General features: G+C 35.6%; 1 protein-coding gene across 2 annotated transcripts in view; it reads left to right on the top strand.

Annotated features, from left to right (window-relative positions):
* LOC150103295 (centromere protein L-like) overlaps positions 1–16,919 on the top strand; it is a 139,167-nt gene that overhangs the window by 62,691 nt on the left and 59,557 nt on the right. For both annotated transcript variants that reach the window (XM_090398026.1, XM_090398025.1), the window contains exon 6: positions 9,179–9,339. In XM_090398026.1, coding sequence (XP_090254152.1) covers positions 9,179–9,339 — 161 coding nt within the window. The remainder of the gene's footprint in view (positions 1–9,178; positions 9,340–16,919) is intronic.

The following is a 16,919-nucleotide window of genomic DNA, read 5'->3' as shown; positions in this document are numbered from 1 at the left end:
CAAGGAGTTAACTTTCAGACAGACACACAGTTAATCGTTCTATTAAAACACTTAGTTCAAATTACCTAAATTTCCTATACCAACTCTAGTTTGCAGTCATGGTCTCCGTTAAACAATTAAAATTCTGCTCAGGTTCTATTGGATTCATTTATCAAGCAACAAGCTAGGTAAATGGTACAAAAGTGCATTTATTAAAACTTATGCAATTCACTTTCATCAAATATACACTCAGCTAAGGTAATCACTTTTCTTAAGTTACAGAACTTAATATAACAAACTTTAATTTATATAGATGAATCTTGTCATAAGACACTGCTATTAAATCAATTAATTGTTGTTTAGTATTCTTTGATCTACAATTCCTTCCATGCATTAATTCAATTAACTTCACGTACGATTGTGCTATAACATGCTAAACATGATCGACATTTATAATACATTAGATTATGTTCCTGGAGCTGTAACACTTTGCTATTAGACTAAATACTAAAGTCCTGCCTTTTACATATTATGAGCTCTACTAATAAATGTTCCTGTTCACTATTATACATTAATTCTTTCTTCCACAACAAAAGAGACTAAGGTTTATACATTACCGGATCTTTGAGACTTATTCGGGTCTGTCCCTTGATCTTCAATTCCCTTTACAGTTTACTTATTCATTATCCTGACGGTCGTCTCCCCTGGGCCTGGTTTGGAACTTGCTATCATGATTTTATCCTCTTCGATGTGGACGAGAAACAGCTCTGCTTAATTTGGTCCATGTGCTCTGGCATGACGGTCAGCTTGCGTAGATTTTCTCTGTATTTTGACGAAATGCCCACACCCCGCTCGTTACTTGGCTGCTTATCTCCGTCGAGACATCGTTCCATTGGCCGGGTTCACCTACACATCTCCAGGAACAACTCGAGCTGGGGCCCTCGAGAGATGGGTGCTGATTCTGAACAGGAGAGCACTAGGAAGAACTGGAATCCAAGAGGAAAAAAGACCCGAACTGGAGGAGCCAAGCTTTTTTATATTACACCTTTAGCGACACCTCTTCTGTGTCACAGCTTTTCACCTGTCACCATTCTTCTGCACAAGGTTCCGTTCTTCTCTCTTAGCGTCTTCCGGGAAGCTCGTGAGCGCTCTGTGCATACGTGACTGCCGTAGGCTCTGCTGCTAATCCGAGTGTCTCGCTCGCGTACCTTGAACTCATAATTTTATATGCTAACATATATTTCACAAATTATTCTTCCCTTGTTAAACATACAAGGATAGGTAATATTCCTTTACATAGAATCATTCAGTGTCAAGATACAATATCTTTAAGGCTTTTCAGTAATAGGTAATATTCCTTTACATAGAATCATTCAATGTCAAGATACAATATCTTTAAGGCTTTCCAGTAATTTACAATTCTACTTATATACAAGTATATCCTTGTTGGTGTGTTAAAGCTTGTTAAATCCCGAATGAAATATTTCTTAATGAAATCTCTTCTTTCAAGATTTCACACTAGGAGTTATGAGTTAAGTGGGTAGTGAGCAGAGTGCCCCAAGGCTTCATCCTAGTTCCTTTGTCTAATTAAAGTGATAATTAGAAAGCATGATTGGTGAATTTCATCAAAGCAAACTTGTTTAATCTCATAGAGTTATGCAATACACAGCCTAAATTAATGGTAAACGATGTTTAATGTAAATGAAAGTAATCGAAATGGGTAACACTGAAGAGCATCCTTCATAATTTAATGTTTTACTTTCTTTGTATAAGTAAATTTCACAATAATTCTCAAAGAAATTCATTGTAAAGGAAAAAAGCTTTCGGAAGAATATACATCCTGAAAAGAATTGAGCCTGGAATGAAGATTTTTTATGAGCCTTGAGTCTTACTACATGAAAGGCTGATATACGAATTGGAGGATATATAAGATTGTAATACAAATTGTTGATTTAGATAAGCATGTAGCTGATGGACAGGTATCGGAAATCATTATATTGCAAAGGTGAATATGCCAGATTTAAGTTGACCAGTAGTGCACCAGAAGGATCAGTCCTTGAATGATATTGGGAAGAACCTGACAAGATATGTTTAGTTGTTTGCTGATGATGCAAAGATAGGCAGGACAATCAGAGATGCCGCTGATATACAGCATTTACAAGGTGGCTTGAATAGGCTGGAAGTGTGGGCAAATGATAAATGGCCATCAATTCAATGTTAGTAAGTGTAGAAGTTTTTTCACTTGGTTATACTATAAATTAAAGATATACCAAGAAATTATATACTTGGTTTAATCCTTTATCCAAGTGTAAGCAAACATAGTTTGCACCTGAAGTATTTTCAGGACTAGGGCAACTCATATAAGGAAGCTAAGACTTAACATCACTTGCCTCAGTATCCCATAATGCAAAGCACATCTCCTTGCAGACATATATAATGCTATGCATAATGGGAAGGGTCACTACCCAGAATGGTTTCGACCTTTATTGAGGTTTCTTCAGTGGGAGCCAGACCCAGAGGTGATACTAAGTTTGAAGTAATGCATGCAGAAGTCATATTTTTCATATACGAGTTGCCAAAAGGTGTCGCACCTTATTATTAAATTACTCTGGATTAATTTATAGTATAACCAAGGGGAATTGATACACCATGGTACTTTTGGATTTTGCTAAGGCTTTTGACAGAATATAGCATGGAATACTGTTGAATAAATTGGAGAATATGGGATTGGATTATAAACTGTTGGCATGGATAAAGAGGATGGCTGACTGACAGATATATCATAAAATGGTAAATGGGGGGGGTGAATCTGCAAGATTCAAGGTAACCACTGGTGTGCCTCAAGGATCAGTCCTTGGTCTGCTGTTATTCAATCTGTACATTAATGATATTGGGAAGGATTTGATGTGACTTACAGCTGTTTGCTGATGATTCAAAGACAGGTAGGGTAAACAGGAGTGCTGTTGATATGCAGTACTTGCAGGATAATTTGAATAGGATGGAACTGTGGGTATGTGAAAATGGCTGTCATTTCAATGTTAATAAATATAAAGTCACTTTGGTGTGATCAGATTTGGTGTGTCGTATTATATTGGTGGGATTATGCTTGAAGAAACTGATGAGGCTAGGAACTTGGAGTTTTAGTAGACAGGAAGTTGAAGTTCAAGGGTCAGATAGCAAAATTTGCAAATACAACTCAGGAATAATGGCAATGCCATTATAAGGAAGTCATTTTGCTTCTTTACAAGGCCTTGATAAGACCTCACTTGGAGCAAAGTGAGGTCTTATCAAAACCTCACTTTGCTCACTTTTTTCTCTCCTGGAGTAGTGTGATTGGAATGGATTGCCATTGGATGTTGTGTCTGCAAGTAGCCTGAATGAATTCAATAACGGGTATGACAACTGGTGTGAATAGTATGGCCCTTGATAAGTTCCTAACTCCCTGGAGGTCTCTTTTAATAATAATAATTACAATGCTAAAATGAATATTGAGATGTCAGGATAAGGAAGTTATTTTACTTCTTTGCAAGGTCTTGATATGACTACATTTAGTCTCCTGAGCTGTAAGACTATAAAGAAGCTGTGAAAAAAAGAAGTGTAGGAATTATGAGATTATTATTTATACAGCAAATGATGCACATAAAGTATTAAGAGAATAGATAGGTGAAACTATTACATAAAACAGAAAAGGCATAGGATTAACATATTCTGAATTTATAAAAAGATTTCTGGTTTAACATTAAAAAACCTATATAACAGTGGTGTCCATAACATTGATCACATAAAGATTTTTAGTTGAACGTCAAGAATATATTTGTATATTCCTCTTAAGATGGCAGTTATTAAGAATGTACTTTGTTAAAAATTTGTGTGGTAAAATTCAAAGTAAGTTGCTTATGGTATTCTAATAATTACCAAAAGTACATCCATTCTTAGAAATAATTTTGCTTGAATGATTCCACTTGATGAATTCATATCTCGCTTACTCATATAATATGATACTTGTTGCATGCAACTCTATTCCATTCCTATTCAACATTTTTGAAAAAGACAAGGTGCACATGCGACAGGTACTATTTAGTAGTAGTCGTAATGGTAATGTAAACACACAGTAACTTGTGTTTTCCATTTGCTTATTTGTGAAGTGCAGTGTATGTTGAGTTTGTGAATAAATTTATATTTTCTTAAAAAAATAAAATTTTGTTTATATCATAGACAACATCAAAAAGAAGAAAAATATATCACTTTCATGAAGAATTGGAGCAAAATCAGTATTATTATTATTATGTTTTTTGTAAATGTTGTTGTTTAATTTGTAGCATTAGTGTTGCATTACTGAAGAAAAGAAACCTGGAACAACATTTTAAAACTTGGCAACTATGAAATTAACTATCCACAAAATACTGAGGCAAAGGTGGCTACAGTTGCATGCTTCCAAGTATATCAAATATATCATGTTTATACTAAAAATAAGAAACTTTTTAGTTAGGGCTCTGTTTTCAAAACATCATTTTTAGAAGTGGTTGATTCCTTATTTTGCGACTTCAAAAGTAAGTCAGAAATAGTTTCTACCATCGGTAATATGCAGTTATCTCACAGTAGTGTGACGAGTGCATGAAATAGCTTATAATTTAAAAGAGCAATTATTGCAAGACATCAAGGATAGTCAGGCATTTTCAGTTTGTTTGGATCTCAACCATGGATTTCAATCATCCATGAACTTAACTTTGCCAAGATAGCCGGAAAAGCTGGTCACTTCTGAGAAAATTAGGTGGGGGCAGAACCAACAACATGCAAACCATCAGAGATAACTCATGGCTAATCATCTATTAAAAACCTCCAAGATACATTCCAGCTCTACCAGGAAAATAACTATGCAATCTACCATCAGAGAAAACCTGGATTGTCTCCGAGCTTCCTGAACTTGTATGCCCAGTATCTCTGGGAGAAATACAGGAAGCTTTAAAACTCACCAAGAATGGTAAGGCTACAGGAATGGATGGTCTTCTCAGCCAACAAGGCCAAACATGGCTGGCTGCCCTGTTCTCTAAAATTATAACCAGAGAACTATCATAACTATGGTGGGAAGTCAAAATAATTGCTGTGCCCAAACCAGGAAAGATCCAAATAATGTCAAGAATCTACAAATCTCCTTGCTTTGCTCCACCTTTAAGCTCTTTGAAGGAATTCTCCTTAAAAGAATTTCACCATTCATTGAAAGAGCACTCACAATTTAACCCGACATTAGTAAGGTGGGGTGTCACAGACCCCAAAGATACAGAAAGAAATAACCGTGACACCGCCACCTTACTAATGCCAGGTTAACAACCTGGCTTTAGGCCGGAAAGAAGTTGCCGTGACCAAGTCCTGGCCCTGACAATACAGATTGAAGCAGACTTCCAGAAGAAACTTAACTCTGGAGTCACTTTATTGACCTAAGATCAGCTTATGATCTAGTCTGGATTAGGGGCCTCCTCTTAAAACTAGACAGTATTATAAGGTGCAAAAAAGCTTTCCAGCTTTTTGAATCCATTCTTTCCAACAGAAAGATCCAGGTCTATATTGGTGGAAAAAAGAGCAGGTCCATATTCCTCCTTTGCCAACCTGGAAACAACTTTAAACACAGACCTAAACATCCTGGAAGAGTACTTCAAACAGTGTCATCTGAAGCCAAATCCAACACAAATTGTGTCCACAGCATCCACCTAAACAATGCAGTGGGGGCAGAACTAGGGCAAATCGACACACCTTAACCTCTCTTGCTGCAGCAAGATGGTAGAACATGAGCCTCACCTGAAATACCTTGGAGTGAGCTTGGACAGAAGCCTAACCTTAAAAGGCACATCATCAACCTGTCCAACATAATTAAAATGAGAAATAATGTCATTTCAAGGCTAGTGCAGACGACCTGGAACAACCTGGGGTTGTTCCAGGTCGTCTGCACTAGCCCTCTCATTCTCTGCAGCAGAATGAGAGGGGGGGGACAAGGTCCTCCAAAAAGTAAAAGTAAAAAAACTAGAACATTTTCCAGATATCTTTTACTAATTAAAATTTTCATTTTTTTTGTTTATGTTGTGTTGTGTTTTCTATTTCTACACCACTTATGAATTAGTGATCATTGTAGATGCTGTCATAGGTTGTATGCAATGCATAGTGTGTATTCTCAAATCGTCTATCCTCCCCTCCCCAAGATTAAACCCTGAGTGCGCTGCTGGTTGATAGTATCGATCTTGAACTCTGGTGATGTTGAGTTCCCTGGCAAAAACAACGGGGAGTCTTGTTTAACCAGGCGATACAAGCCAATAAGAATATAATTTGGTTGGCTAAATCCCAAATTGCTAGCCCATCCTTGTTCATTCAGTATCCAAATAGATACCTAACAGGGTGCACCACAAGAAGGTGAGGATTGGACATTAGGTCAGAAGCCCTGGTCATTTCTCTGCATTCCTTTAAAAGCTATGTGGAGGTCTCCTCTCAGTTATGCAGCTTTGACTCTTAAGCACTCGAATGGTGTGATATTTCATTTTTTATTCAAACAGTTGAACTACTAACAGCTTGATTCTTTAGTGATAGTTACTTTCTTCTAAAAACTTTGTGGTTTTTTTCTGTGAAAATCAAAAAGTCATTGAAAGCAAGCAACTGGTTTTATTAGACAAGTGGTTGTGATTAGTAGTAGAAGTGTTGACTTAATATGGCCAGAGACATAGCTATATTTGTGAATTCCCCTCCTCCAATAAACAGTGCACACTGTAATGTGACAGTTTCATCTCCATTCTTTGTGAAACCAAAGAATGTGGCCAAGTAACTCATTTGTAAAGGCATGTGATTTAATATTGATCACTTTTTTCCCTATAATATTTGGATCTGGTTATTTATGCCTGTATTTTCCATCATTGACATGCCTTATTTTCATATACTTAAATATTTTCCCTCTTCACTGGCTCACTAAACATCATTCATGAAATTACCCTTGAAAATAAATCACAGTGATTATTGCTGAATCTATGGAGCCGCAATGGCTACTTAAGAACTTCTTAGAAACGTATTGTGTGCAAAAGGTATTATTGGAATGTGACCTGACACTGTTTTCTCTCTGTTTTTTTTTCTCTTGATGGCATAGGACTTACCTTTTTTTGTTATCACTGATAAGGCAGTTCCATAACAAAGAATGGAACTAAATTTACCTCTAAATATGAACATGAACTCACCAAAAAAAAAGATGAAATTAGTAGTGCAGAGAGATTACTCCAGTATTGTCAATAGCTAGACAAAAATTCATTCAGTATTTCAAGGGATATTTGTAATTTTTTATATTATATCATATTTGTGTTTCATAATTTATTACTTATTTTACAGTTTATTATTTATGTATTCCATAATTTCTTAAAATGCCCTTCAGAATGATCTGGGGAATTCTGGTTAACATCTGCAGTATAGATTTGGAAAAGAATATCATGATGTTCAATATTGCAGAAAAGCAAAATCTGATTTGGCCTTTCAGCAGTTATGAACATGCACACAATTGTTAGGATAGAATTGACTATTCTCTAAATATACATCTGTTTTGACAGAATGTCCAAGTAAGTGATGAAAGTCTTAAGATTTCTAAAAACGATTAATTACAAAAAGTTATGGGCTATTACAATAATAGCCCATTACAGTAATAATGATTGGTGTTTAGTTAGATTCGTAGTGTTTGACTGGCATTTCATCTGAACATAGAATTAGCCAAAATTTAGCTTTTAATTCTGGATTGCTATTTCAGTATATTTCCATTTGTAAACACTTGCTTTATGAGGGTGGTCTGAAAAGTTCTTGGCCTTGACTGTAGATGGCAACACTATTGGCAAGTTGTTTTTTTTTTCTAAGTTGGTACATCTGTCATAAGCATCCATGTAAAATTGCAAGTCATTCTATCAAGTAGTTTGTTTTATATAGCTGTCTGAAGCAAAAGTGTTATCTGTATCCCTTGAAATGGATAAAATTGAGTATCGTGTGGTTATAAAATTCTTTGTAGAAGGTTTAACGCCAAAAAAAATTCATTTGAAGTTCATAAAAGTTTATGGGCACTCTTCTTCGTTTTCGACAATTAAGAAATGGGCTGTGAATGTCCAAAAAGTGTAACAACATCAGAAATCATTGATCAAGTGCATGAATTGGTATTGGATGACTGGCAAGTCAAAGTGCGTGAAATTGCTGAGGCTATAGTCATTTCAAAAGAACATGTAGGAGATATTTTGCATGAAGAATTGCAAATGAAAAAGCTTTATGCAAGGTGGGGGTGCTGCTCTTGCTCACAGCAGATCAAAAACGCACTTGCATGAAAATCTCTGAACAGTGCTTGGAGCGTTTTAACAAGAATAAAAGTGATTTTATCCATTGATTTATTACCATGGATGAGACTTGGATTCACCGTTACACACCAGAATCCAAACAGCAGTCAAAACAGTGGAGAGAAGTCGGTTGTTTAGCGCCAAAAGAAGACAAAGCCTGTTTCATCAGCAGGAAAGGTTCATGACATTGGTGTTTTGGGATGATAAAGGCATTTTGTTTATTATCTTGAAAAGGGTAAAACAATAACCAAAGGGAATGTTATTCCAATCTTTTAACCAGACTAGACGAAAAAATTTGTTAGAAAAGACATGGTTAACAGAAAAAAAAAAAGGCATCTTTCATCAGGACAATGCATCTGCCTACGAAGTTGTTTTGGCAATGGAAAATTAAGGGATCTACACTGAATTGTTGGAACATCCACCCTATTCCTCAGATTTGACTCCCTCTGACTTCTGTCTCTTCCCAAAACTAAAACTCTTCCTCACTGGGAGCATTTTTCTTTGAATCAAGAGGTGATTGCAGCTGTAGAGGAGTATTTTGCAGATCTTACTGTGAACCACTAAAGGGATGGGGTAATGGTGGTGAAGCATCGCTGGAATAAATGTATTAGTCTTAAGGGAAATTATGTTGAAAAATATAAATAATTTTGAAATTATAAATTCGTTTTTTCATTGTTAGGCCAAGAACTTTTCAGACCACCGTCGTATAGTGCTAATGAACCTTTAGTTTATCTCTTGTTGTAATCCCCTTGAGAAATTCACTAATAATAGTTATTTATTAAATGTGAGATTGATACCAGATTTATATTATTATAAACTGAAAATATTGGTTTGAAATATAGACAGCTTATTCTTATTTTAATTAGGTAAAGAGACTGAAGTATTTACTGGCATTTTATGCTGCTACAATTTAAATGAAAGGTTTCGAGAACTTCTTGGAGTTATATCACAGCATATTGTAATTTTACCATTATTTTTAACCAAGGGAGGAGTCACATTAACAAGACATGTTGTAAACTTTTTGGAGGTTAGTTAAACAGAATTTTCTAAAGAAACAGACTTTTTTGTAATTATTTTTCATGTAGAATAAACTTTAAATCCTATCTTTATTCCATGTACTTTTTTTTTTTAATGTTGAGCCCATACACGAGAGGTTGATTGATCAACCTATATTACATTAGTACCATATATGGGTAGTGGGTTTTGAAAGGAGAAACTTGTTTGCATTTGATTTAAAACTCTGTATATTGTATTCCTTGGGATACACATCAGGAGAAAAATTGCATGTGATAAAGAGCTGATACTGAAACAAAGCACACGCTTTCCATTACCTTGGAGGCCATTGGAGATCTCTCAGAGCCAATATTTATTACAGCTGAATGGATGAAGGTAGATTGGCTAGAATAGGATAATTGAAAGTTGCGGCTCCAACCATTTCTTGCATTAATGAGTTGTCACAATACTTGTCATTAAGATTTGATCTTAGTGCAATCAACAGGAATTGAAGTATGTTACCTCAGTAGTATATATTTACAGAAAACTGCATGCCATAGGCTTCCTCTTTGAAGACCTTTTCCTCTTTTGAAATAATCATGTCCTCTTCAGGATATGATTATTACAAAATAAAGACTTGCTCTTCTTTACCAAGCATCATTGATATGATAATGTTTACTGATTAGTCTCAGCATGATTCCATGTAATTTGATGGAATTAGATCAAGAATGAAGAACGTGCAAGAAACAAATTCCCAGAATCTTGTTTTAGGTGTGGATTCCAGACTCTTTTTCACCAAGTTGAGCAGACTTTAGAAATGAAGTCTCAGAAAATTTTTTTATCTCTCATTGAAAAGTACATTCTGAAACTAAATATCATATGGCCAAAATGGAAAGAACAATTAAAAAAAAAAGCTGTATGGTAAAGTAGATTTTTCCATATTTCAGACTTTAGCTATGCATGCAAAAGCAGTCATAAGGACAAGGGCAAAAATAAATGCTCCAGCAAGAGAAATAGTGTTATGTTTTTTGGTGGGCGGAGTGTGGTTCTTAATGATGATATAGAAATACGATGTAGAAATATTATGTAGACTTCCATGTAATATTTCATGGACAATATGCTGATAAATTTACAAACTTATCCACCTATAATCACTTATAGGCTCTTCCTGAGACTAATATGTAGAAATATTATGTAGACTTCTATGTAATATTTCATGGACAATATGCTGATAAATTTACAAACTTATCCACCTATAATCACTTATAGGCTCTTCCTAAGACTTTACTAGGAATTTAGGTAATATATGAAATCTGTAGAGAAAGTTTCATCCAGTTTTCAGTAGGAATTTGACAGCCTGTAGTGATACCTTAATGCCAGATGCATCAGGAATAAAGAACGAATGAGACCTGGCTAAAAGAAGAGGATATCCTTACAAGAATATAATGTGACAGGGACAAGATAAAAAGGATGGGGGAGTATTACTAATAATTAAACCAACTAGTGATAATGCAGAGAGTGGATCCAACTAATTCATGTGATGACAGAAGATCTAAAGAGGATTGCGAACTGTATAAATAAACATTCTAGATATAAAAGAGATTTATACTTTTGAATAAATATCTTAAGCTTCACTTGACAGGTGGGACTGCTATGCACAAGTATTGATCTAGTAATAACATTTGAGTCTATATATAAATGAGATAACTGTTTTACCTTCAATTTTATTTTAATCGTGTGACAGCTTTGAATAAAAAGAGATATACAGTGCTTGGATAGAAGTAAACGAACATTCCCATAGGCAAGTGCATTATGCCATGTAATGAGTCACAATTTTTTAGCTGGTATAAATTGGAGGAATATGATGCTCTCTCAAGTCAGTACAACTGTGTTTGGGTGAAATGGATGTGAGAAGGGAACTGATGGAGTTTGAAAGAGGCATTGTGATAGGATGCCATGTTGCAGGCCTATCTGTTCGGCAAATCATTGACAAATTAAGCCATGCAAAATCAACCATCAGTGATACAATACTGAGATGGAAGCGCAGGTAGTCAACTATGCAAGTGCTACCTGCAGTGGATCTATTGCACTCACTTAATGTGACTGTAGGATGCTCTGAAGGATAATGTGCAAAAATAGCCATTCATTGAATTCAGTTCTTGGCATCAATTGGAACACAAATTTGCACAAAAACATACAGAACCGACCCTCAGATCATGGGTTCCCATGATAGGACTGCAATATGCAAACCACACATTATCCAAACCCAACATGTGGCATCATCTTCAGTGGCGCAAAGAGTATGTATATTGAGATGTAGAAGCTTGGAAAGCTGTGTTATGGAGCTATGAATCACACTGTGCCATCTACTAAGCAGATGGATGGGTGTGTTGCAGATGCCTGGCAAATATGTCCTTACCAGCATGCATAATCCCAACTATGAAATTCAGAGGTGACAGTGTGATGGTATGTTCCTGTTTTGTCCTCAGACCTCTGTTTGTGGTGCCATGAACATTTAACTTCATGAGGTATCTGAACATTCTGGACAATGCAGTGCTTCCTACTTTGTAGCATTTCTACAAAACTAACCATTGTCTCTTTCAGCAAGACAGTGCACCGTGTCATAAGGTGGACATGAATGTCACCACACTTTGACTGGCCTCCACAGAGCCCTGATTTCAAACCTGTTGAACATTTATGAGATGAACTAGAGCATCGGGTCAAGGGATGTCTTGCCCCACAACAGTCCAGTATTTCATTACATGCCTACAGGAAGAATGGTCCCAAATTCCCATTGATCGCTATTGTATGCTTGTGGAAAGTATGCCCTGTAGGATTGCTGCAGTCACCGCAGTGAAAGGAGGTTTTACATCCTATTAAGGTGGGCACCATGGCTGTTTGTTCTTGATTTTTTTTTTTTTCCAAGCAGTGTCTATGTAGAACTATAAAGTAAAAAGTTGTTGCATGGGATTCGAATTAGCAGTGTTTGGGAAATGCGTAAGCTTTTCGAAATGATGTCTGAAGGAAGCTATACCTGACTGCATTGTTATAGTCAAGAAAATATAAAAATTGTTTAGGAGATAAATTAATAAATAAGACTTATTAGTAAGAGCTATATAAAAACAAAATGTTGTGGATCCACAACTGTATATTGTAAAAATAATTGTGGAAGTATTTTTAAGCAAGGAATTTTATTGTTTTTTAGGTTTTTGCATGTATTTTTGTTATTTTTTTGTTTTCATGTGTATTCTTTTTTTTTTATAATTTCTGAATAAATTTTTTATTTATTAATTTTTATAATTTGTGAACTTACAAGTGCAATAATTAATAAAGATGTGAATGACTGAGATTCTATGTAATGATTTAACTAGACTGGCATTTTGGACAAAGAATAATGGTTATCAGTTCAGTGCAATAAAGTGAAACATTATGCACTTCGGGATGAAAGTCTGCATGCTATTCCAACTGAAATGCAAGAAATTGATGAGACTAGGGATTTGGTAGTGATGGTAGATCAAGTTGCAGTTCAGTAGGCAAAATACTACTAAGGTTCATGTGGATGTTAAGAAACACTCTGACAAGTATTGATGAGGAGATTATTAAAAGTTTAATAGAGACATGCACATTACACATAATTTTTAAATGATGGCTACACATGTAAGAGAAAACTAAATATAATTTATTACTCCTGTATATTTTGCTAAATATGTCATGAGCTTCTTTCAGGGAGAAGGCAGAAGAACTGATAGCAGCATTTAAATTCTGAATACAAGAACAAGTCGTACAGCATGTGTATAATATCATGCTTAACAGCAGTTGCTTCTCAAAACTTAGAGAGAAGTATACAGTCTGTCTGATTAAAATTAGGATAGTGGCATAAGGCTTCACATGATTCAAAAAATAGATGATCAAATTTAAGTCTGCTATAGCATCTTGGTACGGTTCCAGTGAATTCTGTCTAGTGTCGATGCCATGAGAAGCAAGGCCTGAACATTCAGATTCCAGAAATCTTATGTAATCTCTTTGTCTTTTGATTCTAATACTGGTAGTATTAGAATCAAAGTCAGTCTGTCCAAAGTAGCAAAGATGGCAAGAACATCATATTTGATAAACACCAGGCAAAGATAGAAGTGATAATGTGTCTTTGATAACTGGTAAAAAAAAAAAAAAAAAAAAAGAAGACACCATCCGGCTGGTTTCAAGGTGGTATACAAATCATATCTGTGAAGGGTCCTTGCTATTTATTCAGATGTTTCTTTAACAGTATGTTGATCTTTTTAACATTAGATTGCAGTCTAGAAGAGGGATGATAATTATCAAATATTTTCTGTATCAAGTGTTTTCTCTATCCACTTTCCTCACCCTTGGCCAACTTTTATATGGAGACTTTTGAAGAGAAAGCCTTACACTCTGCCCCACAAAAACCAACGATATGGCTTCGCTATGTTGATGATGTGTTCGCTATTTGGCCACATGGTTCCGATGCACTCCTCTCCTTCCTAACACACTTAAACAACCAACACCCTGGAATCAAATTCACCCTGGAAAAAGAGAAAAACAACAGCCTCCCTTTCTTAGACACACACTAGTCACCCGCCAGCCTGATGGAACCTTGGTTTTAGAAAACCCATCCATACAGGCAGATACATTTACCAACAGTCTGCCTCACCCCCCCCCCCCTCCCCACCTCACAACGATATGGAGTCATTAAGACACTACACAACAGGGCTAAACTTATCTGTTCAAATGACAATGCCCTAACCACAGAACTAAACCACATTCTCAACACTTTCTTAGCCAATGGCTACCCCCCCAAAATCCAAAAAATATCAAATCCCCTCCTTCACAACAAGGATTACTCTAAATCCATTAGCATTCCCTATATCCGAGGCACCTCGGAAAAAATTACAAAAATCCTAAAAAAAACATGACTTTACTTCTTGTTACAGACCTTATAAAAAAATTGGCATCCCTTATGTGCTCCACTAAAGACCCCCCCCCCCTTTAGACCTACCTGGTGTATACAAAGTCCCTTGCAGCTGTAAGCTGTCCCACTTTGGCCAAACAGGCAGGACAGCTAATATCAGAATTTCAGAACACAAGGACTACATCTGGTTTCACCAATACAGCCACTCTGGTCTTGCAGACCATGTGCTGGATACCCGCCATAGAATATGGTGGAAGAAAGCCACGATGATACACCATAGTAAATTCAAATACGAAAGGCTATTCATGGAATTAATCAGCCTCAGCCCTAAGAAACAATCCTAACCTCAACAAATTTGGTTGCATGAGACTACCTCAAATTTGGTGAGCCTACATCAGAAGACCTTCAGCCCAATCGGCCAAGAATACCAACATTGCCCGCTAGGGGGAACCATCAGGACTTTTAGGAGAAAGAATAGTTTCCTGCTTCATTCCTCATTTACTGTGTTGTTGTGCTTGTGTGCACATGTCTTGTATTTAAGTTCCTGCGATAATGGCAACATGACGTTGCCGAAATATTGGAAGTGTATTAAAATTTATTTTAATGTATATTCTATTGTACATTGTAATTCCCTTCAGCTATTTAGTAAGAATGTATAATGTCTAACCAATGTCTAACTTTTCCACGAGAATTTCTGTATCAAGGTCTCACTGTATCCATTAAGTAATAGAGTAAGTCTGATTTTATTTAATTCTTCTAATAGAAGAGACTCAGAAGAACAAATTGTGCATGCTTGGTGTACAAGGCTGTTGATAATAAATATTTTTTGTGAAGGATGTTGATGTGAACATTGTGAATATATATGTCTCTAAAGGATGGCTTCCTCTAAACAGAAAATTCAGTATTATCAGCAGAGTTATGATGTATTAAAGTATCCAAAAAGGAGAGACTGTTGTTAGCTTCACATTCAATAGTGAACTTGATTCTGAGTATATAAGGAGTTAATTTTATCCAGAAATTCAAGTAGTTCTGTGCTGTTTCAGAGTGAGACCATGTTACTAAGATATCATTATTAAAACATAGCCAGATGCGAGGTTGAGGAAAAATAGTGTAAGAAATCCAATCCTCTAAATGCTCCATAAAATAATTAGCCAAGCAGATGATATAGCCAGCAAAGATTGGTCGATTGGTAGAGCTTCTGCTACTAATGGCTCGCAAGAAGTTAAGCAAGTTTGAGCGCAGTTAGTAGTTGGAAGGGGTTCAATCGTTCGATGTTGTTGGCACACTTCCCTCGATGAGTCTTTGGACTCCCTGGAGGTGTCAAATAATAATAATAATAATAATAATAATAATAATATAGGACTACCCATTGTCGATACCCTCAATCTACTGAAATAATTTATTATGTCAAGTGCCAAGTAAAATAAGTGGCATTGATAGTAAACTTGAATAAATTGGCAATATCATCAGGGAAATCTACTTGTAAAAGCTGTAGAGTTTCTTGAAGTGAACAGTGAAAACAGTGTTTTGTAAACAGTGAAACCACATCAAAGGAAACCAAGATGCTACACTACAGTAGGTTCAAATTTGATCGTCTATTTTTTGAATCGTGTGAAGCCCTACGTCACCGTTCTAATCTTAATTCGACAGACTGTATGCCTATCTTTAAGTTTTGGGAAGTGATTGCTGTTAATTGTTTATAATTTTTTTTAAAAATTAATTATATATCTATTCCCATGTCTCTGAGCTCATAGTGTTTCCTCCTGCTATACAGCTGTGACCAAGACACATGGTATTATGCAAATACTGTGTGACTCATTGTTGTATTCAGAATTTAAATGTTGTTACTAGTTCTACTGCTTTCTTCCTGAGAGAACCTCATTACATATTGAGCAAAATATATAGGAGTAATAAATTATATTTAGTTTTGTATTACATGTGTGAAGCTATTATTTAAAAAATATATCGAGGAGGTTATTATTCCTTTATAAGCTTTGATACAGTAGCAAAAAAATTAATCCAAACACATTTTAAAGAAAAATTTTAATTTTGCAAGAAAATAAGTACAAAAATATAAATTCCAACTTTACTGAATAATTTATATGTGTTCTTCTATTCCCAATAAATTTGCTTATGCGTGGACTATCATCATACAATATATATTTCTTATTTCTGCATCTCAAAACCATGCATTTTAATGGTTTGTATTAATAGCTTAATACAAACCATTAACTTAATACTTAATGGTTTGTATTAAGTTATTATCCTTTGTACCATAATTTAATTTTCTAAGGTCTCTTTTTCACTATGGCCTACAAATTTTCTGTTGGGTTAATGTCAGCAGAGTTACCTGGCCACTGAAGCAATTGGATGTTGTGATTTTTGAGAAACTCTTTCACTTTTTTTGAGGTGTGGCATGGAGGGAGATCCTGTTGGAAGATGAGTTCTTTGTCTTTCTGGATCTATGGTACCACTCTTTTCTCCACTATTTTTATGTATTGGTCACTTTTCATCATACTGTCAAAAGGCACAAATGATCCTGGACAGTCATATGTAAAACAACCTCAGAACATAAGTTAAGGGGATAAAAATCCTTAATTGTTTTTTTTTTTAGCCAGTAAGCGAAACTAAGATCGAAAACTACGATCTGTAACGTTTCATGCCAACGAACTGTCAGCGTATCCAAG

Source organism: Typopeltis vanoorti, chromosome 9 (genome assembly GCF_054136105.1).
Source record: "Typopeltis vanoorti isolate ZY-2024b chromosome 9, IOZ_Tvanoo_1.0, whole genome shotgun sequence".
NCBI classification, from domain to species: Eukaryota; Metazoa; Arthropoda; class Arachnida; order Uropygi; family Thelyphonidae; genus Typopeltis; species Typopeltis vanoorti.
The sequence above is the reverse complement of the archived record's forward strand: the minus strand, read 5'-3'. Positions and strand labels throughout refer to the sequence as shown.